The 23,970-nt window shown below is 34.9% G+C and overlaps 1 protein-coding gene across 1 annotated transcript; it reads right to left on the bottom strand.

The window, feature by feature from the left end:
- Positions 1 to 249: 249 nt before the first annotated feature.
- On the bottom strand, positions 250 to 1,536 carry LOC145100822 (putative 2-oxoglutarate-dependent dioxygenase AOP1). Its single transcript, XM_079037951.1, has 3 exons — positions 1,154 to 1,536; positions 743 to 1,064; positions 250 to 631 (listed from the first exon to the last, which is right to left on the bottom strand). Exons 1-3 carry the CDS (start codon positions 1,528 to 1,530, stop codon positions 377 to 379), a joined length of 954 nt encoding a protein of 317 aa, XP_078894077.1. The 5' UTR covers positions 1,531 to 1,536; the 3' UTR covers positions 250 to 376.
- Positions 1,537 to 23,970: the final 22,434 nt, after the last annotated feature.

The following is a 23,970-nucleotide window of genomic DNA, read 5'->3' as shown; positions in this document are numbered from 1 at the left end:
AATCCTATTACACTTAAATAACATTAATGATAACAAATCACCAACGCAGGACCCCTCGGTACCTATGACAGGTTTGCCCCTGGTTACATTGTTGTAAACTAATTAGACCCTTGTGGGACATTAGTGTAACCTCACATAGGGAAATTAAGCATTGTAAACCAGTATAAGTTTTTTTTTAATATCATAATTACTTCAAAATATATTTTTAGAATATCTTCTAAATGATAAAGCACTTTGCACGTTGTAAAATGAGAACATAAAGCTTATTAATTTTCACAAAAAAAAAAAACATACATATGTGGTACTTTTATGATTATGGAGCCATAGAGGACGATCATTTATTTAAATCTTCATGATAATTTCCGCCTCAAGATTTTCAGTTCAATAAGCCACAATAATTCTTAAGACCATATGTGTCTTTCTTTACGCCGGACATACAGAAGTACTCCATGAACTCTCCGTAATCAAAAGGCTTGAACAGCAATGGATGCTCTTCATCAACCATCTCTTTTGGCGGTTTCACGGTTGTGCCGATTTTTGGCAACGAAAATAAACCAACCGAAAGTCGAGTCTTGCTAGCATTCATCACCACCCTATGGAATGGAGCATGCAATCGCCCATTTGACAAAACCTACATCGTCAACATCATGAACTTAATATATGTACTACTACAAATTTCGTTTCAAACATGTGCATGTGTGTAAGTAAGTTTTCCATGAGTTCATGAATTGCATATACTTACGTTAAAGCTTTCTCCAGCCATGACAACAAATGAATTCGGTGAAACATTTACAGTGATCCAATCACCGTCTTTTGTTCGAATCTCCAGCCCTTGAATACCATTTTGATGTAGAATAGTGAGGATACTTGTATCAGCATGAGAATCTAATCCCATATTAGATTCACTTGGATCTGCAACTCGATATTTCATCACCTTCAGATGGTAATTCGTTGCTTCCAAGTGGTCTTCCAAGTATTTCTCCAAATTCAACCCTTCAAACACCATCGTCTTCACCATTTCATCCAATTCCCACAGCTTCTTCGAGTATGTCTGGATTGTTTTCCTGCATACCACATTTGTAAGTTTTTTTCATTCACGTATCTTGAAATTAAACTATGAATTAATAAACAAAATAATAGTTTATGCACATACGAAAACTTGGGGTTCCCTTGTGACCACATGAGACTGGTGAAGTTGTCAACTTTTTCTAAGACGTAAGGTGCGTCGATGCCCATGCTTTCGTAAAGGGGCATGAATGGGATTTGTCCTATATAGCCATGAAAGTCACGATCAGAGGTGTTTTTTTGCTTGGTTTCTAGTGGGAGATCGAAAAGCTGTTCCAGTTCATGAAATACAGACTTTTGAAGGTCGGGTGAGATCTTATCAAAGGATGCTTCGAAGCAACCGTATTCTTGAAGGGCTTGAAGGGCTATGGTTTTTGCTGAATCCCATATAAGATGGTCTGATTTATGGATGTTCAGCTTTGAAAAATTAACCATGGGAAGTTGAAATGTTGTTTCTGAACCCATCTTTGTCTAAATCTCTCTTCTTCACTGAGTTTCTAACTGCTAAAACCTTTTCTTTTATAGTGCATTCATAAAAGATTTATCTTCCGTAAAAAACATAAATAACAAGAAAAACGGAATCTAACGTGACAACCAATTTTAAGAATCCCCATACTTTTGGCTACGTACGTCGACTCTTTATTCTTAAATTGAATAAAAAAAATTAATTTGGCTGCTACTTCATAGATTAATCAGAAATATTTTATATTAGTTAATTTTGTAAGAACCTAAGAACATATTTCTTGTAACCTAATCGTAACCTATGGCAATGGTGGGTCCATTAAGAACTTTATATATATATATATATATATATATATATATATATATATATATATATATATATATATATATATATATATATATATATATATATATCACCACCTCCACCCTACCTTAACGATTTCTCAACCCATTCAACAACTTCGCACATCCCATCCACTATACTGATTACTATTTTTGAAAAATCTTAGATTTTCTTTATTTGTCTTAGAAAAATATATCAGTATTAGTTTTTATTCTTTCTTATAATTATATATTGACAAATTCAGATTTAAAGCGAATAATCCCAAAAGGCACGGCATAAAATGAGGCCGAATATATTAACTGAATTAACGGTAACCGTCAATAATGAAAACGACTGTCACGTGCTCCATAGACCAATTCTATTTGTCAAAGTAGGCACGTCCGTTGCCGTCTTTAACGGCCATTCCCATGTTTACATTTTAACATTTTCTCATATCCAATCATCATTATTGTTCTTTATTTTCGCATTTTATATATATGTTTAAAATGAAGATGTTTCTCATTATATATATATATATATATATATATATATATATATATATATATATATATATATATATATATATATATATATATATATATATGATCAAATGAGAACACCTAAAAGGTTGAGAACGCGAGAACAAGTATATTCATTTTTAATTCCATGTATTCATTTGTGGAGAAATGATAAATTTTTACGCACAATCAACATGAATATGTTTTTTCTCTTCAATTGAAATTAAATGCGTAAAAATTTATCATTCCTCCACAAATAAATACATGGAATCACAAATAAATATACTTTGTTTTCGGGTTCTCAACCTTTTTGGTGTTCTAATTTGATCCTACTCTTATATATATATATATATATATATATATATATATATATATATATATATATGCGCTAGGTTATAATGTGGATAGATAATTATTGTACGGACGTGTGAATTGTGCTATTCTATGAGAATTACTAAGAGAATAAGTTGATTAATAATGCGAATACGTTTAACCTTACAAAAATATCGTCATTTTCATGCATTATCACTAATTCTTATTCCTTTTTGTTTTTAGATATCGTTTTTCACTCAATTTCATTCTAATAGAATACGACTTAATAAACATTCAGACAGAATGAGAATAATAATAAAAAGAAAATAATAACATTATAGACGATTTAATTAGTAAGAAATGTGTGATAATGATAATAGTTATGTAAGATTAAACGTATTCATATTATCAAACAACATATTTTTTTCTCATTTTCACTGAATAGTACTATCCGTACAATAGATGTCAATCCACATTATATATATATATATATATATATATATATATATATATATATATATATATATTGTTGGGTTAAAAAGGAACCACTTTAAACTTAGAACCAAAAAACCAATCTTTTTTTTGACTTTTAGAGCATATATTTTTATCAAAAACAAAAAAAAAATATAAATATTCATAACTTTTTATGCTACATCTATTGATATCAAATTTAATAAAAAAATTGATCTGTTCAGATTCACACTGTGAATCTGTTCAGATTTACCTTGTGAAATCTATGTAGATTCATACTGTGAATCTATGCAAATTCTTACAATGAATTTATACAAAATTAATGATTTATAGTGCAGATTCATGATGTAAATTTGAACAGTTAAGAAAAGTAAAAAAAAATATTAAATTTGATATCAATGGAAATAAGATAAAAGTTTATGAATTTCTATATTTTTAGAATTTTTTTTGATAAATAATAAGATCTAAACTTGAAAAATAATAATTCATTGGTTCTATGGTTTAAAATAATTAATTGTTGAATTTTTACAAATATATATATATATATATATATATATATATATATATATATATATATATATATATATATATATATATATATATATATATATATATATATATATATATATATATATATAATACCCTTGTGAAGAGTACCTCACCCGGGATATTTAATTTTACTTTAGTTACACCATCCACCAACACCTCAGTGATGATATATCCTTATGTATCTTTCTTCTCATATAAATAAAAATCTAGTTTAGACTTTAGACCGAATGAAATGAATTATGCAAAAGTATTAAATATCATTTCATAAAATTAGTAAGCCCAATAATCTTCAAATTTTGTGTAACATGATGTAAAAATTTGTAAAGCGGATACATTTGATTTGAGTGATTGATAAAACAACTTGACTTGTTAATTTTTTTTAATTATTTTACGAAAATTATATTACAAATAAAATATAACCAAGTTAACCAAAGTTAGGGTGTTTATTATCTACTATAATAAATGAAGGTTTTTTTTGCCACATGTCATCTTCTCTTTTATTTGGACACATGGCATTTTCTAGAATTTTTAAATTTTTTATTTTCCACTTGTCATTTTATTGTATTTTTCATTTTATTAAATTACAATTCCACGTTTAATATGTAATGTAATATATATGTAAAATATTTATTAAAAAGAGTTTATATATGTAATGTATTCAATATATTAAAGTCTCATTAATTTTAATAATTCAAAATTTTTCTCATTTTTCTTATAAATTCAAACTTTTCAAATTGTTAAAATTATATATATATATTTTTTTAATTAAACTCATGTAATACATGGGTCTCACACCTAGTTGTTATTATTATTATTATTTTATATATATATATATTAAAGTTCTGAAAATTTTTAATAGTAACTGTATTAGGAGTTGGCATAATGGGTCTTTTGATTATGGTGGGGTTGCAATTGTTTTTTTTTTTTTTTCTTTTAGGGTCATATTTTGACATTTTGTTATTTTATTACATGATACCTTGAATTGTGGACTTCTTCTTGAAGCTTCTAGCACCGCTTATCCCATCTAATCTAATTCTTTCCTTCTTCCCTTCTTATCGCCGCTTTGTCTTCCCTATGGATGCTTCCCACCACCTCACCAAAAACCTCTACATGTTATTGACTGCTCCCACCTCACTTTTTGACCGATCATATTGTTACACAAATCCCTTCCCACCGCTTTCTTATTCGTTCTATTATCCACCACCTGCATTCATAAGGGGTACGACGATGACCAGGAAGACAAAGGTGGTCTAACAAAGAGGGAGTGGAGGTAGGGGTTCTCTGTCTATCGCCTCCAATTGTTTCCCTTTTCTCCGTCTGTCATACTCCTCAGATTGCTTCGATTTCAAAATCCAGACCTAAGTCACCTACGGTGTTTTTTTCTAATCGAAAGGTACGCAGCCGAAACTAAGTGCTTCTTTTGGTTAACGCCGACTTTTTTGGGGGGTCGTCTTTGCAATATTGTTGGCTTCGCTTCATATGTGGTATTGTCAGATCGTTTCTTCCGCTTCTTTGTTCTTTATCGCTATCTTCTTTAGTTTTTACCTGTTTAATTTTTGTTTCTATTGTGTTGTATAGTTACTTTAATTTAGGGTTCTATTTTGTTGTGGTGTCAATTGTTGAATGTAATTGTTCCATTTATTGTTTTCTGTAGCAACAACGTTAGTGGAAAACATGGATTCAACCAATACTATCAAAAAAGGAAATGGTTTGTCAAATGTAACTGACTTCAATGAGTAAGTTATTAAAGATATACAAACTTATATATGGTTTTCTTTTTACACTTCCATCTTCTTCTTCTCCTAAAACTTGAGGCTTTTTTTTTGTGATCTTTATGTTTCAGCACCCTGTAGAGACTCATAATCCTAGACTGATTCAAAGTAAGTTCAAGGAGTTCTTCCATGGACTATTTAACCTTGTAAATTGTTGATTCCTTTGATTCTCCTTTTTACGGATTTAGAAAGCCTGGTGAAAGTGGATTTATAAAATTCACAGGTAAGTATTGTTTGGTTCCCAATTTACACATAGTATTAATCATTAAAGAAAGCTTCTTTTTTTGCATAATGAATTGGCAACTTTGGAGCAGCAAAAGTCAGATGATAAGATGTTGAAGTTGGTAGATGATCAAAAGGTTCATTTAATTCTTCTTTTTAAGTCTTGAGTGCTATGATTTGGGTTCTGCTTTAGGTATCGATTTAAATATCTATTAACACATATTTTGCCATGCCATAAGGATGAAGGATATTTTAGGCACATAAGTTATTTTCTTGAATTTTAAGATTCTAAAATGTTACCTTTTGGAAAAAAAGAAAATAAAAGTTGAATCTGTTTTGAGGTGGTACCTCAGATACAGATAACAAACGGTCCCTCTCTATGTATTGTCGATTCTATTTTCTGTTTGGCGAATACTGTGACAACTCAAAAAAAATTTGTTTTATAAACTCAACTGAGTGTCAGACTCACTGATAATGAGTTCTAGCATTGTTGAAGGTCAATCTAAGGAGATTGAGCCTAGTACACTTAAGGAATAAGTGTTAGGAAGTACATGCTAGAGACATTGTTGAACTAATCCAGCCTTAACCTCCTCAAGAAGAGTTCACGGCCTCAAGCACTTGAGTTTAAGGCTGTAAAATCCCCTATATAACCTCATATTCTTCAACTTTCTTTCATTATTTCATTTCCAACTCAAGAACACTCCATTTCTCTCTCAACTATCATCCTGATCTTCACTCTAGATCTCCAAAAGTTGTAAGTATTCTTCCTTGATTTGTTGATACATCTCTTAATCTAGCATCCTCTCATGATTTCATCCATGAAAATCATGTTTTCATAGATCTTCAAGTTTCACCAAGAACACACACTAGTGTTCTTGGCCAAAATCAACCATTTCAAGCCTCTATATCGTAAGTACCATTCCTTACACTTCATATCTAGTAAGAGGCCTTGAATTACAACCTTAAAACATGCCTTTTCCCTTGAAGATCATGAGTTTACGGCCCAAGATCTTCATAGGCCGTAAACTCCATATTATGGCATGTTTAGTCCTTAAATTCTTCCAAACAAGCAAGCCTTTGACCTAGAACCATTCCTTGATGTGTTTAGGACCTTAAACAACACTTAATTCATAATGTCCATGAGTTTACAGTCGTAAGCTCCTTGCTTGGTCATAAACTCATCAAAAGCCTCCTTGGGTTTGGTCTTTCTCATCCTTGTGTAGAGCAAAAGTCCCTTAAGCTTCCCTAGCCTTCAAACAAACACATATGCATGTTTAACCATGAGTTTACGGCCGTAAAATCCCTTTGGCCATAAACCCATGGTAGTAAACTGTTGTTAGTTCCATTCCAGACTCCTTAGTCCAATCACATATGATTCCAACACTTGGTCAAAGTTTTTCCTAGTCTCGGAAGGTGTTTCCTTTCATATAGTTGCTTATAAACACTATATTCATGCCAATATATGTCATTTAGGACTTATTGTGTCTCGGGACTTCATTCGTGGAACTTCTCATCCTTACGCGCGTATTCTTTGAATCACCCACATCAGGTGAGTTCATACCCCGTAATGAATCTTTTAACTGTTTTAAATGCTTTAAGGGGGGGGGGGGGGGAATACAAGTTGAACACAATTATAATTGTGTAAAATGATTGTTATATACATCTTTTAAAAGATTGCTTATGTCCTTTATAAGTGATCAAAACATATCAAAATCTCTTTTTAAGTTATGTTGCTTTATAGTTTAACAAAACTCTGTTTTTCAAGTACAAGTATAACTTAGTAGTTAAATGAGTCTTTTCAATAACAAGTTCAAGTAAAACATTAGTAAACTATAATAGGTATAGTTTAGGAAGATACTATTCATTATTTCTAGTACAATGAAGCATACAAAGATTCAATTCATACATGAGTCAGAACATACTATATGAGAAACAAAACATACTATATGAGAAACAGAACATACATACTAAGTTGATATGGCACGGAACAATTTCAGGATCTAATTATACAAATGAATCACTAACTCATTCTTATAAACAAAAGGTGATAGTTAAATTAGGTATACATGATCATATAACTTTAATGTGGATGTACACGGCTTGCAATTGATTGCAGAGGTCGCGTTTGGTTCCCAGAATCTTTTGACAGGGAGAGCGTTTAGTATGGGAACTAGCCATCACATTATACCTTAATAATTAATTTAAGGCAATTAGTACAAAAGTAGTTACTATATACAATACTACAGTACTTACATTTCCCATTTCTTTCATAAAGTGACATTACCACTTGAAAGTCAAATACAAACTATTTTCGAGTTAAGATAGTTATACAAGCCCTACTTTGCTGATAATTCTGGGACGTAATCTTCCTAAGGGGAAGATAATTATAACACCCACAGATTCGGTCACTATACAAGCCCTAATACCATTGTTTAAACTTGACAGTGATATAATTTGTGCTGCCTGTGAACAAGGAAAATTTTCCAAATCTCCTCACAAAAGTATAACAGAACAAAGTGTATATGAACCTCTTCAACTTATACATATTGATTTGTGTGGTCCCACTATAGTTCCTAGCTTAAGTGGTAAGAAATACATCCTTTTGATTGTTGATGACCATACCAAATTCACTTGGTTGTATTTTCTACAAAACAAATCTGAAACCACCAATGTGCTAATTAACTTCATTCGCTACATAGAAATTAGGGTAGGTAAGCCACTTCGAAGGCTGAGAAGTGACAATGTGGGTGAATTCAAGAACAACGCCTTATATAGCTTTCTTGTATGCAAAGGTATCGAGCACAAAATTTATTCACCCTAAACTCCACAACAGAATGGTCTAGTTGAAAGGAAGAATCGAACACTATATGAAGCTGCTAGATCCATGTTGATCATCGCAAACCTAACACAATGCTTTTGGGGTAAAGCCACTGCAACCGCCTGTTTCACTCAAAATAGATCCTTGATCAACAACAGGCTTGAAGTCACTCCTTATGAAGCAACGAACAAGAGGAAGCCCAATTTCGAATTCTTTCACATCTTTGGTTGTCGTTGCTACATCAAGAACAATAGGGATCAACTAGGCAAATTCGCACAAAAGGCTGATGAAGGTATGTTTCTTACATATTGTCTTCATTTTGCAACTTATAATGTTCTGAATAAGCGAACTAGGGTGATAAAGGAAAGCAGTGATGTTACATTTAATGAAAGATGCATGAGGGTTCTGGATCCAAACTGCTTTGGTCCTCAAATTGTAGTACCTTTTGATAAAATGAACCAATCATCACCTGCCAATACTTCTACTCCAGTCCATGCTATTGAATTAGATTTTTAATTCCTCTTTCCAACTAAACCCTCAGCCATAGAATCAGAAAAGCTCACAAAAACAACTTCTCCTGATGTCTCTCAACCTCATAAACGACCAAAAGACTCCAGTTCCACTAAAGCTCAAGTTGAGAGGGAACCATGTTCGAATGATTCTATTCCTAAAATTCCTTTAGAATCTTCTAAATCATCTACTCCAACCTCCCATCATCAATCTGGATCGGTCATAACCTTAGTTACTACATATTTTGAGGGAGAACCAATTTTAGATGGTTCCATTGTTAAAGGTACTTTACAATCCTCCCAACCATCTGGTCCATGGTTTAAGGAGGAACCCTAATCAACTGGTTCTAGTCCTTGAAGTTCCTAAACATCTACTCCATCTGTTGAATTCAAGCATGCAATAGTTGGGGGGGAACCATCTGTTTCAGGTAGTTCCAGACTCTTTCAAGACGATTTTTTGAAGGAACATTCACTTCTGACTACCCACTTTGTCCAAAAGAATAATATGAGGTAGTTCAGCTCCTCAAATCCTTAAGGAATCTCATCTCACAAAATTGACAAAGGATCATCCAGCCGAACAAATCATAGGCGGTCTAGATTCTGGAGTAGTGACTCAGTCAACAACCAAGAATGAATGCCTATATGCAAGCTTTTTATCCATGACAAAACCCAAAGGAATCAAATAGGTTTTACAATATGCAGATTGGGTAAAAGCAATGCAAGAAGAGTTAGCTAAATTTGAACGCAACAACGTGTGGGACTTAGTACCAACACCAGAAGGAGTATTAGTTGTGACAACCCGAAATTTTTTATCTTGTAAATCCAGCCAATCAATCGAGAGTCAGACTTGTTTCTGTTACCTTTTAGCCTTGTTAAGGGTCATTTTATGAGTTCTAATCCTAGTGCACTTAAGGATTGTGTGTTAGGAAGTGAACCAAGTAAGAACCAAGAGCCTAGAAAAACATATGAGCCATAAAACCCCAACAAGTGAGGTTCACGGCCAAGGTCCATGTTCACGGCCGTGAACCGTTGTTAGGCCATGAACCCCTCCTATATGGATGAATTTTTGCCACTTATTATTCACTTCTTCTTCTCTTGGCCACAATCACTCCATTCTCTCTCAAGTATCATCCAACAAAGGCTCTCTTTTCACCTCAAAATCGTAATTATCTCATCCCTTTACTTGTGTATACTTAGAAACCTCTTTGATTCCATATTGATTAATCACTTTTCCTTCAAGATCTTCAAATCACCATCTTTTCCACCAAGAACACCTAGAACACATACTAGTTCTTGGGCCGTAAACACCTTAGAGGCTTCCAATAAGTAAGTATCTCATTCATCTTCTTGTTGTCCATTAGAATCACTAGCATCCCCATAAACAAACACCTTTTAAGCATGATTCTTCAAGAGTTCGCGGTCGTGAACCCTTCGTTGAGCCGTGAACCCTTCATAAGATCTTGATATGGCCGTGAACACTTCATAAACCAAGTTTAGGCCGTGAACACATCATGTGTTCTTGGCCGTGAACACATCATGTGTTCTTGGCCGTGAACACACTAAGGCCATAAACACTTCATAGTGTGGCCGTGAACTCCCTTCAATCAATAATATGTGATTGTAGCACTTTATTTCAAGTGTTTCCTAGTCCCTAAGGTTGTTTCCTTTCATGTTAGTTGTTTTAAACACTAATTACATTCCCATATATGCCATTATATATCATTTAGGACTCGTTTGTGTCTCGGGAATTCATTCGTGGAACTTCTCATCCTTATGCGAATCTTCAATTGAATAACCCACATAAGGTGAGTTCATACCCCTATAATCAATCTTTTAAATGTTTTAAATGCTTTTAAAGGGGGGGGGGGCGGAGTGCAAATTGATCACAATGATATTGTTTAAATGTTTATCTGTGATAACCATCACATTAAAGGATTTCTTATGCTTTTTTAAGTGATCAAATCATTTCAAAAACCCTTTTAAGTTATGTTAATTAGTTATTTATAAAACTCAGTTTTTAAAGTACAATCATAACTCAGTAGATAATCGAGTCTTTTCTATAAATTCAGAGATAGTTCAAAACGAGCATACTAGTAAACTATAATAAGTATAATTTAGGGGTTCAAAACATACAATAACAAGAACAGAAAGAACATACGATAACAAGAACAAGATAACAATAATGTGAAACCGCTACTTCACAGCTTAGCAATATATTTGTTAGGTTGCGTTTTGTAACCAGAGTCTCCTGGAGGGAGATCATGAGTTTGTGTATAGATCTATACGGGAATGACACCCCAAACCTTGCTGCTAGCTACAATGGGACTTGCAGGTCTATGGGTGACAAATGTCACATCAGTTTCGGCGCCAATAGGTCGTCGTGTTAAACACGTGTCAATCAGTATGGCTACAACCACATCACATTTTAACCTTAATTAACAAACTGGTTTTAAGGTAGTAAGTGTTCAGTAGTTACTTTATACAACATTACTGAATACTTTCATTTTTTTCCCATTACATTCATATAGTGATCTTCTCACATAAAAGGTAATGCAAACTATTTTCTAGTAAAGATAGTCTTAAACTTGGGAAAACTTACAAAAGATAAACAATACAGTCGAGTCTTAGTACATTCAGTTAGAACGGGGCCTATAATGCTAACTTTATGATTCCTCGGCAGATACATCAAGGACATATATTAATCGAATCCGATAGACAGTAGAATGTGTGCTTTCCGCTTCAATTCCTGTTCCTTGTTTGGTTGTGGACGTAGAGAAGATTCACTTAGTCTACTATTTGTTCGATCTTAGCTATATATATATATATTCCGTATACACCAAGTAATCATAAGGAGTACCAGGTATGGGTCAGGTCATAGCATACAAATTCCGTATACTATTTTCTAGTACAAAAACATACTTTTCAGATAGAACATTTAGTAGGCTAAACTAGAAACCTATCAGTAAAAGGGTTTAATTCATTTTATTAAATCAATACAACTTAAAGGACCTTTAGTGGTTAATTCTATAATACCTTAGTTTATACATCAGGGTTAAATATAATTAATATCCGATAGGCATTTGGATGTGTGCTTTCCGCCTTACTTCCTGTTCCTTGTTTGGTTGTGGGCTTAGGGCAGATTCACCCATTTAACTGTCCGTTCGATATTATATTATATATAGCTTGTATAAAGTAAGTGATTATAGAAGGAACTATTGTGGTTACATTTTTACTAAAGGAAATATATGATTTTCTTAAAGAATGATTTCATCAAATATAAAGAACTATTACTGATGTGTGTAAAACTCAACTAGTTTTAAACCTAATTTTTAATAAAAATAAACACACAAAGGCAGTGGACCCATCAATTGTGGTAAAGTTAAATAAGTAGGGTATCGAACACAAGGAATGGTAAATTAAAACTAAAAACTAATTTTATCTAAATTAATTAATAAGTAGGGGTTTTCTCTAGTTTTACAAGACTAGAAAGTTACTAACTATCTAAAAACTAGGAAAGCAAAGAACTAACTAGATTCAATAATGAGAAGGAACTTCTGTTTAGTTCAACTCAATTGATCCTATGGTTGATTTCATGGTAATAGTGCAATGAATTAATTCTTTTATTGGCTACCGACTCTAATGATTAGCTTCGCGTTCACTACACTAACCCTTAGTGAAATAACTAACTCAAACAGTGATCAGTTGTCTAACTTAATTAAATTCACTAGATTAATTATTCGGGTTAATTTAGACTTGCAATATTTAACTAATTTAGTCCTTTAGTTAACTTCTTGTTGATGGTCATCATACAAGCTCACACATGAATTTACTTAATTTTCTTGCTAATTCTAGTTTCATGTTCATTAATCCTAGACATATGACAAAGTGGTCACATAAACATATGAGGTTGATAATCAAAAGATGTTCATGCTATTTAATTATCTTCCTATTAACAGAAAATTAATTATCATTCACACACAAGGTTCTTTAGCAAGCTAAAATAACAAAAATCACCAATATTAAATTAATCCTACCAATAATCAAACCATAATATCAATTTTGTATCCCCAAACAGAAGTTTAAGAGTTTTAGCTCATGATTGAAGTAAATAACAGCAACCAAACAAATTCTGATTGTCTAACCATAATGAAAAACAAAAGATTGAGTAGAATGATGAAATTTGCCTCAAATCTTCTTCGGAATTGAATGCTAGATTGTATCTTCGTTCTCTAGGGTTTTTTTGGCTCTTCAATCGCAGCTAACCTCTCCAGAATGGTTCCCTAATTTTTTTTCCTGTCGATCTGAGAAGTTATCTTTATATATGCGAAACGACTCGTCGAGTCAGGTGACGACTTGCCGAGTCCATCTCTCAGTCCCCGTATGCGATAAGTCTCTGGGTCTTCGAGTCTTTATCTTCTCGAATATTCTCTTGGACTCGTCGAGTAGTCGGCCCTACTCGCCGAGTAGGTGTTGTTTTTAGTGTTTTTCTTCTTTGTTCAATTCCCGAGCTCTCAACCGCTTCTCCTGCTTCCTTTTGCTTCCGAGCTTCACTTTTGGACTGAAAATATAATTCAAACACTTTTAAGTACCTTTTGTCCATGATATGCAATAATTTAGCTAATAAATGAATAAAAATCTATACTTAATATGAACTAAATATGTACATATCAAAATACCCCACACTTGACTTTTGCTTGCCCCCAAGCAAAACTGAATTTTAACACATTAGGATCACATATGACAACTCCAATCCAACCCAACCATTATGCCAAGACCGCAACGCATGCATTTGTGTCTAAAATTTTCCTATTAACCCCCCATACCCAAATACTCTCAATCCTCATAAACATTCGCCCACTCATCCCGAACTATGCTCATTTTATGCATCCCTCCGAATCCATCCGCAGAAAACCTCTTACCCTCAAGGTATTTTTAGTTGAGCAACCCAATCATACATAATCTAGAATTACAATTTATGATACCACTATGGAGCTCTTTCAAATTCTTCACTTCCTTGATAATTTGATCTTTGATTTCTTTGAATTCACTACCTTTGTTGTTTGATTTTTGGTATCTTCAATTTTTGAATTTCTTGGAATTTTGATCTTCACTTTATTTGCTCAAAAATTATTCAACTTTTCTTGTAATTCCCTCTTTTTTTTTTACATGTACCTCTCTTTTTTCACTCAAAAACCTACATGCTTAAGCAGGGGCGCTCAACCTCAACCTTTATTGGCTAACGATAATAATTTTCCTGGATACATTTCTGGTACACAATGCTAAACATATTGCATCCCTCGGGCTGAGCGAGGTCGTGTTTTTGTCCCATGATTTCACTAGAATAAGGAAACCACAAATGCACTAGAACGTATATAGGCTCAACTAAACATTTGGGTCTTCATAGAATCGTCAAATATAATACTAGCATGATCCCTAATTGCTTTACCAAAATTTTCTAAATTAATCCTAGCAAATTTTATGCAAAATTTTAAAAATTAACTAGTGTAACCAACCAACCCCCTACCCTACACTTAATTTATGCAATGTCCCCATTACATATCATGCATGATAAAGAACAATAAAAATAAGGAGAGAATTGGAACAAACTCCCCTGGGATAGTAGTGGCGAGGTTGATATCTCTTCTCTTCAGCTCCATCTTCAATTGACTTTAGACATGGGAACAACTCATCCATGTCTTGGGTGTCAAGGTCTCGTGTGGTACAGTCTTTATAAAAGCTCCAAATATAAGAGAAAACTCTTGGAAATGCTCGGAAAATGATCTTCAAAGAATAGAACCAATGCCCATATCAAATGTCATCAAATCTTCAGATTAAAAGTAAGAAGAATGAGCGACTCGTCGAGTAAGTATGTAGACTCGCCGAGTTGAAGCGTAAATGGCAGAAGAATCATGAATTTTCACATGGACTCGACAAGTCCATAAGATGCACTCGGTGAGTAGACCGCTGTGTGACAAAAATTTTATTCTGCCCAAGTCCGTTTCTGATGTATGGGGGTTATATAAACTAATAATTCCCCTCATTTTTCTTCAGGGAATAAACACTCTATAACCCTTCTATCAATTGGACTCATAGCTTGACTCAAAACTTCGTTTCCTCTCTCACCTAGACTCGATTTCTCGCTTCGTCAGCCTTGACTCTAGCCTCTCGCATGCAATCCTTATACTCAAACTGAAAAGATAAAAAACAAATACCCAAGTAATAGAAAAAGGAAAACAAACATCAAAATTAAATTCCTAAATTACCCTAATAAACTAGAAGTTTAAAAAGAAAAAGAAAAGCAAACTCTAAAGTTGGACTCGCCGAGTAGGTGTTGTTTTTAGTGTTTTTCTTCTTTGTTCAATTCCCGAGCTCTCAACCGCTTCTCCTGCTTCCTTTTGCTTCCGAGCTTCACTTTTGGACTGAAAATATAATTCAAACACTTTTAAGTACCTTTTGTCCATGATATGCAATAATTTAGCTAATAAATGAATAAAAATCTATATTTAATATGAACTAAATATGCACATATCAATTACAGTTAACTCCGTAAATACCAAATGAATACGCCAGGGTTATATACAGTGAAGATCTAACAAACAATGGGATGTGTGACTTCCGCCTTATTCCCTATTACTTGTTTGGTTGTGGGCTTAGGGCAGATTCACACAATCGATTGTCTGTTTACTCTAAATTGTATATAACTTGTATCCATTTAGTACTCATAGAAGGAATTGTAGAGTCATTTTTACTTTCATTCATCATATCAGGGAATATAGGATTTTCTGGAGAAACATGCGAACTTTTCTAAAAGAACTTACAACTTACTTTTCATCACTCAAATACTTATGAACTCACCAACTTAAATGCTGATCTACTCTTTCAAAATAACTTGTATTCTCAGGAAACTAGTAGATAGGTACACGCACTGGGATTCTGAAGATGGAGTATAGTAACTTCATGTCTTGTTTTATTATTTACTTTTGGAGTCTATCTTTTTTGAACCACATACTTTGTAAACACTTTCATATTAATGCAATGGTTGTTTGTTACTTTGATTACTATGATGCATGTGTTGTGATACTAAACATGACGTACTCCGCCCCCGAACGTTTCCGCCGTTCCGGTTTGGGGTATGATAGATTGGTATCAGAGCATTGTTTATAGTGAACTAAGTATATCAACCTATAAAAGATATACAACTATAAATGAAATGGGGCCGAAGTGCTCTGAATAAAAGTATATTTTAAAAATATAACAATGCTTTATAAAAGTATACATACATGCTTATACATATATATGTTGGATTAGTGTCTAAGGCTGTAACTATATTTGGTAACTACTTGACCCGGTTATGCATGGTCCTTTTGGGTTGCCTTCACCATAGCAACTTGGCAGGATGATTTGTTAAGAGAGAAGAGATATCATTATTAATATATTATGAGAATAATATGTTAAAGGAATAATAATGTTATTTGATTAATATAAGTCATATATTAATTGAGAATTAATTTGGCGACTTAAAGAAGTTAATTGAATAAAGGGGCATAAACTGTCAAATGTGTGATAGTTGTGTTTTGGGCTATGTATCCTTATGGATATAAGGGTGGACGGATTTTAGGGTTAGGAGACCATAAAATCGTCCAAGCCTAGTATCTAGGAGGATCTTGGATTGCTTAGGGCCTAAGTTATTCAATTAGGTTTAAAGGTGAAACCCTAGTAGCTCATAGTATAAATAGATCCCTAGGGTGAGGGAAATCGGCACTCATGCAAGGCAAGGAACCCTAGAGCCGATTTCTCACCCTCCTCTCTCTCTCTCTCTCAAGATCATTCTCTTGCTAGTTTGTGTTTATAAGCCATTAGAGGAGTGACAATTATGACTCTAAGCTCCAAGAAGAAGAAGTATCAAGCAAGTAATCCAAGGTATTGTTCTAGATCCATATTCATATGATTAGATTCAATTGTTTACATTAGATCTAGTATTGAAAGTCTTGGATACAATGCATGTTCAATTAAAGAAACCTAGATCCAAGCAATTAGGGTTTGCATGTGCACATAGGAAAGTTCTTATGGCTCAAACCCATCAGTGGTATCAGAGATTTGATTGATTTCTATTGAATTGATGCATTGGTTGATTGCTTGTTGCTTGAAAAATTCGATTTTTGTGATTCTGCCTGATGAAATCGGCGAGTCCCATTGTGGACTCGGCGAGTAGCTCCAACTCGGCGAGTCCATAGTGGGAACTCGGTGAGTTAGAGCGTCAGAAGGAGGCAGTTTCGGGATTTCTTGTTGTTTTACTTGAGGATACTTGCTTTAACTGTTTTGGGTCATTAAAATCCGATTTTTATCAAATATATGAGTATATTCTTGACCAAACAAAAGATAATTACCAATTAGTTGAATAATAATTTCCTTATATGATAATAATTGATTATTTGAATTGAATTGGTGGATTGTCTTGCAAGTAATATTGAGTAAGATCAAATTGAGATAATCTAATTAGTTGATTTATATTATTTGCTATTTGATCCTTATGTTTTGAAAACTTGTCCTCAAGTTTTGAAATTTAGGTTTTGTGATTAAAAGTTTAATTTGAATAATTTAAATTTCAAACCCTAGAATTTTACAAGTTTAAAATTCAACATTATACTAATATATTATTACAAGCTTAATATATATATATATATATATATATATATATATATATATATATATATATATATATATGTATGATTAAAATGCTAGTCTTACCGTTAGTAGACCTCATTCATGAAGCCAGTCTATAAGGTGGGTATCAGGTTGCTGCCTATAAAATGACGCTTAGTGGGTGTACACTCACACCCACCGCTTGCTTGACTGGTGGAGGGTCGTTAGCCGAACGGGTAGGATAGGGCAAACCTCTTCTCATTAATAAGTATAATGAATCTATTTAAAGTAACTAAACTGTTTTATAAAATTCCCAATCTTAGTTACTTTAGGAAAAGTGAATTGATGCAATCCCATGAAATTACACTTTGCACCCTTGTTTAGATGTTAGTGGAGCGTGTGTGGTTAACCGACACACTAATTGGTTCTAAGCAAAGGTGGAAAAGGGTTATTCATTGTTTGTCATAGTTAGGTGGAGCGTGTGTGGTTTACCAGCACATCGAATAGGTGATTGTAACAATGAAGGCACCATGTAGATTTGCATGGTTATTCACACCCGCTTTGTGATCCTCGGTATCCCAGTCACAAACTAGAGGGGCATATCGAGATTTAAACATGCCATTGAAAGGTTCAATGAATCTCAAAGAATCTAGGAATTCTCAATACATTTAAAACTTAAAGCTTATGTTTTTCATGGTGAAGAATTAGTGAATCGTCAGTCACTTACCTCCAAATTATTTACATGTTGGATCACGGTATCCCTTTTCTAATGTGTAAATAATGTTGTTGGGTCCTAGCCCTAAATTTTCATTTTGAGTGTTAATTAGGGACTTAATTCTAATCAACTTTGTTCCTTTCTATTTGTAGATGTCTAACGCAAACAACACTGCTGCTAGCTCATTCACGCTAATGAGCCTTTGTCAAAAAGTGAATTTCGATGGATCGAACTTTGGCGAATGGATAAGATACATTCGCACGATCGCGCGTTACGAGGACAAGGAGTATGTTCTCGATGAGAAGCTCGAGAAGATCAATCCAGGAACTGCTACTCCTGAAGAAATGGTTGTGTTTGAGACACATGAACGTGATGCAACAAAAGTCCATTGCATCATGATAGCCACAATGAACTCCGAAATCCAAAAGTCCTATGAGGACATGTATCCTTATGAGATGCATCTAGAATTGATGGAGAAATATCACCAAAGCGCGAGGAAAAAGCGCTATGAGATCATAACGAATATGATCACTGCTAAAATGAAAAGTGGAGAGTCTCTAACTGTGCACTTGCAAAAGATGCAAAGGTATGTTGATCGTCTTCGCAGGTTGAATGTCAACTTTGGGGAAGATTTGGCTATCGACATTGTTCTTCACTCCTTGCCCTCATGCTACAATCAATTTAGGATGACCTACCACATGAACAAGGAAGCGGTCACCCTAAGAAAACTCCAAGGGCTCCTAAGGACTGCTGAGAGCAACCTAAAGGACAAGTCTGTTGCACCAACTCCCAATCCATCTGATGCACCTGTTTTGGCTATTGGGCAGGGAAGAGGCTAGAAGAGGAAGGATTCTTCAAAGAACCACCGCAAGGGAAAGTCCCAAGATGGTTCCTCTTCTAGTGGGAGCAAGGTTGATCCTGCTAAGCCCAACCCTAACCCAAAAGAGGTAGAGTGCCATCATTACCACAAAATAGGGCATTGGAAGAGAAGCTGCCCGGAATATCTGCAAGCCATCAAGGATGGAAAGATCAAGCCATCTTTTGTAGGTATATACACAATTATATCTAATGATTCATCTCATGCTATTTCTTGGGTTCTTGATACAGGGTGTGGTTACCACATTTGTTCTGATTTGCATGGACTAGGAAGAAATAGGGATGTGGAGCTTGGAAGAATAAATCTAATCATGGGGAACAGAAGATTGTCGACTGTTACCAAGATTGGAGTGTATTCTTTAGTGCTTAGTAATGGATTGAATTTAGATTTAAATAATTGTTGCTACTCGCCAGATATGGCAAGAAACATCATTTCTTTTCATGGTTTATTTAGACATGGATTTAGATATTCGTTTAATAATGAGAATGGTTCGATTTATGCTTATCTAAATGGTGTTTTATATTTTGAAGCAATGCCTTGTAATGGAATTTATGAAACTGTTATGGTTGTAGATAACCTAGGAAATGATGTGTTGTGTATGGATTCTTCCAATAGTATGGATAAAGCATCCTTGTGGTATTGTCATCTTGGACATGTCAACAAGAAGCGCATAGCCCAACTCCAAAAGGATGGAGTGTTCGAGTCATTCGACCTTAGGGAAGATGACACGTGCGAATCTTGTTTACTTGGAAAGATGACCAAGTCATCCTTCACTGGCACTTGTGAGAGGGGTGAGGGTTTATTGGATCTCATACACACCGACGTGTGTGGGCCCTTTAGATCCACCACAAAGGATGGGAACCGCTTCTACGTGACTTTCACCGATGATTATAGTAGATATGGGTATATTTACTTAATCAAGCACAAGTCGGAAACGTTTGAAAAGTTCAAAGAGTTCAAACATGAAGTGGAGAATCAATTGGCTAGGAAAATCAAGATGCTTCGATCCGATCGAGGAGGAGAGTACCTAAGTCTTGAATTCCACGACTATCTCAAGGAATGCAGAATAGTTTCGCAATTGACGCCACCTAGGACACCGCAGTTGAATGGTGTGGCAGAAAGGCGTAATCGAACCCTATTAGACATGGTCCGTTATATGATGAGTCGTGCTTCATTACCTATCTCATTCTGGGGGTATGCCTTAGAGACTGCCGCCCATATCCTTAACCGAGTCCCTACAAAGAAGGTTGCCAAAACACCTCACAAGATGTGGACAGGGAAAGCTCCCTCATTGGCACACATCAAGGTTTGGGGCTGTGAAGTTTTCGTAAGACGAGAAACTCACGACAAGCTCAAACCTCGTAGTGAGCGATGTATTTTCATCGGCTACCCGCAGAGATCCTTTGGATATCTCTTCTATAGACTGAGTGACAATGTTGTCTTCGTTGCGAGGAGAGGGGTTTTCCAAGTGTGAGAACTCATAAGCCAAGGGGACAGTGGGAGGCAAATCGATCTTGAAGAGATTCAAGAGTCGAGTGATGAAGGAACCTCTAACGCTGGCCCTCAACCCGAGGAGGAAACTCCGGTTGAACTAATTGACGAGTCCTTACCTCTTAAACGTTCCGAAAGAGTTAGAGTTCAACCCCAGTTTTATGGTTTTCATATTACTACCGAAGGGGACACATATATTAGTGATGGTACACTAATAAGTCTCGATGAATCTAATAGCTATAAGGAAGCCATGGCAGGCCCAGAGTCTGTAAAATGGAAAGAGGCGATGGACAGCGAGATTCAGTCCATGTATGACAACCAAGTTTGGAATTTGGTTGACAAGTTGCCCGGACGTAAGACGGTTGGGTGCAAATGGATCTTCAAGAAGAAGACCGACGTGGATGGGAATGTGCACACATATAAGGCACGATTGGTGGCGAAGGGCTTTACTCAAACTCCCGGAGTTGACTATGATGAGACCTTCTCACCAGTTGCTAAGATAAAATCTATTAGGGTGATGCTAGCCATTGCTGCATTTCATGATTATGAGATATGGCAGATGGATGTCAACACCGCTTTCCTTAATGGGAAGTTGGCTGAGGATGTTTACATGGCTCAGCTAGAGGGTTTCGTCGATCCGAAGCATCCCAATAGAGTGTGCAAGCTTGAGAAGTCCATTTATGGACTTAAGCAAGCGTCTCGCAGATGGAATCTTTGCTTCAATGAGAAAGTCAAAGAGTTTGGATTTGTACGAAGTGAAGATGAATCATGTGTATATGTCAAGGCCAGTGGGAGTATAGTTAGCTTCCTCGTTTTGTATGTCGATGACATACTGCTCATAGGAAACGAGGTTAAGTCCTAGCTCGGGAAGTGCTTCGCTATGAAGGACCTCGGTGAGGCTTCCTATATTTTGGGAATAAGGATAGTGAGAGAACGAAGTAAGAGACTAATAGGACCTAGTCAGAATACTTACTTGGATAAAGTACTAAAATGTTTTTGTATGCAAAACTCGAAGAAGGGAGAACTACCGATACAAAGTAATGCCAAATTGAGTAAGACTCAAAGTCCGAGTACAGAAGCCGAGATAGCTGAGATGAGCCGAGTACCCTACGCTTCTGCAGTTGGCTCAATCATGTACGCTATGACTTGTACTCGCCCTGATGTGGCCTTTGCTTTGAGCATGGTCAGTAGATATCAAGGGAACCCGGGCAAAGCTCATTGGATTGCGGTCAAGAATATACTTAAGTACCTTCGGAGGCCAAGGAATGGTTCTTAGTCCTCGGAGGGAGTGATGACTTAAAGGTGCGAGGGTATAGTGATGCAAGTTTCCAGACCGACAGGGAAAACTACCGTTCGCAGTCGAGTTGGGTCTTTACCCTTAATGGAGGAGCAGTGACTTGGAAAAGTTCCAAACAAGAAACCGTAGCTGATTCAACGTGTGAATCAAAGTACATTGCGGCGAGTGAAGTGTTAAAGGAGGCGATGTGGTTGAAGAACTTCATTGGTGATCTTGGATTTGTGCCTACCACAAAGGAGCCTATGGAAATTTTATGTGATAATGAAGGAGCAGTTGCCTTGACAAGGAACCGAGGGATCATGGTAGATCTTGGCATATCGACAGAAAATATCACTTTATTAGACATCGAGTAGAAGAAGGACACCTTATAGTAAAGAGGGTATTGTCAGAGGATAACCCAGCAGATCCGCTTACGAAGGGACTGAGCAGGGTTAAGCATTTGCAGCATGCTAGGAGCATTGGGCTGAAAGACGATATTAGTTTAGATTAGATAGTTTTGGAAACATGTAATAGATCCCTAGGGTGAGGGAAATCAGCACTCATGCAAGGCAAGGAACCCTAGAGCCGATTTCTCACCCTCCTCTCTCTCTCTCTCTCAAGATCATTCTCTTGCTAGTTTGTGTTTATAAGCCATTAGAGGAGTGACAATTATGACTCTAAGCTCCAAGAAGAAGAAGTATCAAGCAAGTAATCCAAGGTATTGTTCTAGATCCATATTCATATGATTAGATTCAATTGTTTACATTAGATCTAGTATTGAAAGTCTTGGATACAATGCATGTTCAATTAGAGAAACCTAGATCCAAGCAATTAGGGTTTGCATGTGCACATAGGAAAGTTCTTATGGCTCAAACCCATCAGTGGTATCAGAGATTTGATTGATTTCTATTGAATTGATGCATTGGTTGATTGCTTGTTGCTTGAAAAATTCGATTTTTGTGATTCTGCCTGATGAAATCGGCGAGTCCCATTGTGGACTCGGCGAGTAGCTCCAACTCGGCGAGTCCATAGTGGGAACTCGGTGAGTTAGAGCGTCAGAAGGAGGCAGTTTCGGGATTTCTTGTTGTTTTACTTGAGGATACTTGCTTTAACTGTTTTGGGTCATTAAAATCCGATTTTTATCAAATATATGAGTATATTCTTGACCAAACAAAAGATAATTACCAATTAGTTGAATAATAATTTCCTTATATGATAATAATTGATTATTTGAATTGAATTGGTGGATTGTCTTGCAAGTAATATTGAGTAAGATCAAATTGAGATAATCTAATTAGTTGATTTATATTATTTGCTATTTGATCCTTATGTTTTGAAAAGTTTAAAACTTGTCCTCAAGTTTTGAAATTTAGGTTTTGTGATTAAAAGTTTAATTTGAATAATTTAAATTTCAAACCCTAGAATTTTACAAGTTTAAAATTCAACACTATACTAATATATTATTAAAAGCTTAATATATATATATATATATATATATATATATATATATATATATATATATATATATGTATGATTAAAATGCCTTCACCATAGCAACTTGACATGATGATTTGTTAAGAGAGAAGAGATATCATTATTAATATATTATGAGAATAATATGTTAAAGGAATAATAATGTTATTTGATTAATATAAGTCATATATTAATTGAGAATTAATTTGGTGACTTAAAGAGGTTAATTGAATAAAGGGGCATAAAATGTCAAATGTGTGATAGTTGTGTTTTGGGCTATGTATCCTTATGGATATAAGGGTGGATGGATTTTAGGGTTAGGAGACCATAAAATCGTCCAAGCCTAGTATCTAGGAGGATCTTGGATTGCTTAAGGCCTAAGTTATTCAATTAGGGTTAAAGGTGAAACCCTAGTAGCTCATAGTTTAAATAGATCCCTAGGGTGAGGGAAATCGACACTCATGCTAGGCAAGGA

Source organism: Lactuca serriola, chromosome 4, assembly GCF_051521515.1.
Source record: "Lactuca serriola cultivar US96UC23 chromosome 4, Lser_US96UC23_V15, whole genome shotgun sequence".
NCBI lineage: Eukaryota > Viridiplantae > Streptophyta > Magnoliopsida > Asterales > Asteraceae > Lactuca > Lactuca serriola.
The sequence above is the reverse complement of the archived record's forward strand: the minus strand, read 5'-3'. Positions and strand labels throughout refer to the sequence as shown.

What these genes read in the sequence shown, in the direction of transcription:
- LOC145100822 (XM_079037951.1), bottom strand. Translation starts at nt 1,530, where the DNA reads ATGGGTTCAGAAACAACATTTCAACTTCCCATGGTTAATTTTTCAAAG. An exon ending in CAAGGGAACCCCAAGTTTTC is followed by an intron (nt 1,065 to 1,153) that starts GTATGTGCATAA and finishes TGTGGTATGCAG; the next exon opens with GAAAACAATCCAGACATACT. An exon ending in TGGCTGGAGAAAGCTTTAAC is followed by an intron (nt 632 to 742) that starts GTAAGTATATGC and finishes TTGACGATGTAG; the next exon opens with GTTTTGTCAAATGGGCGATT.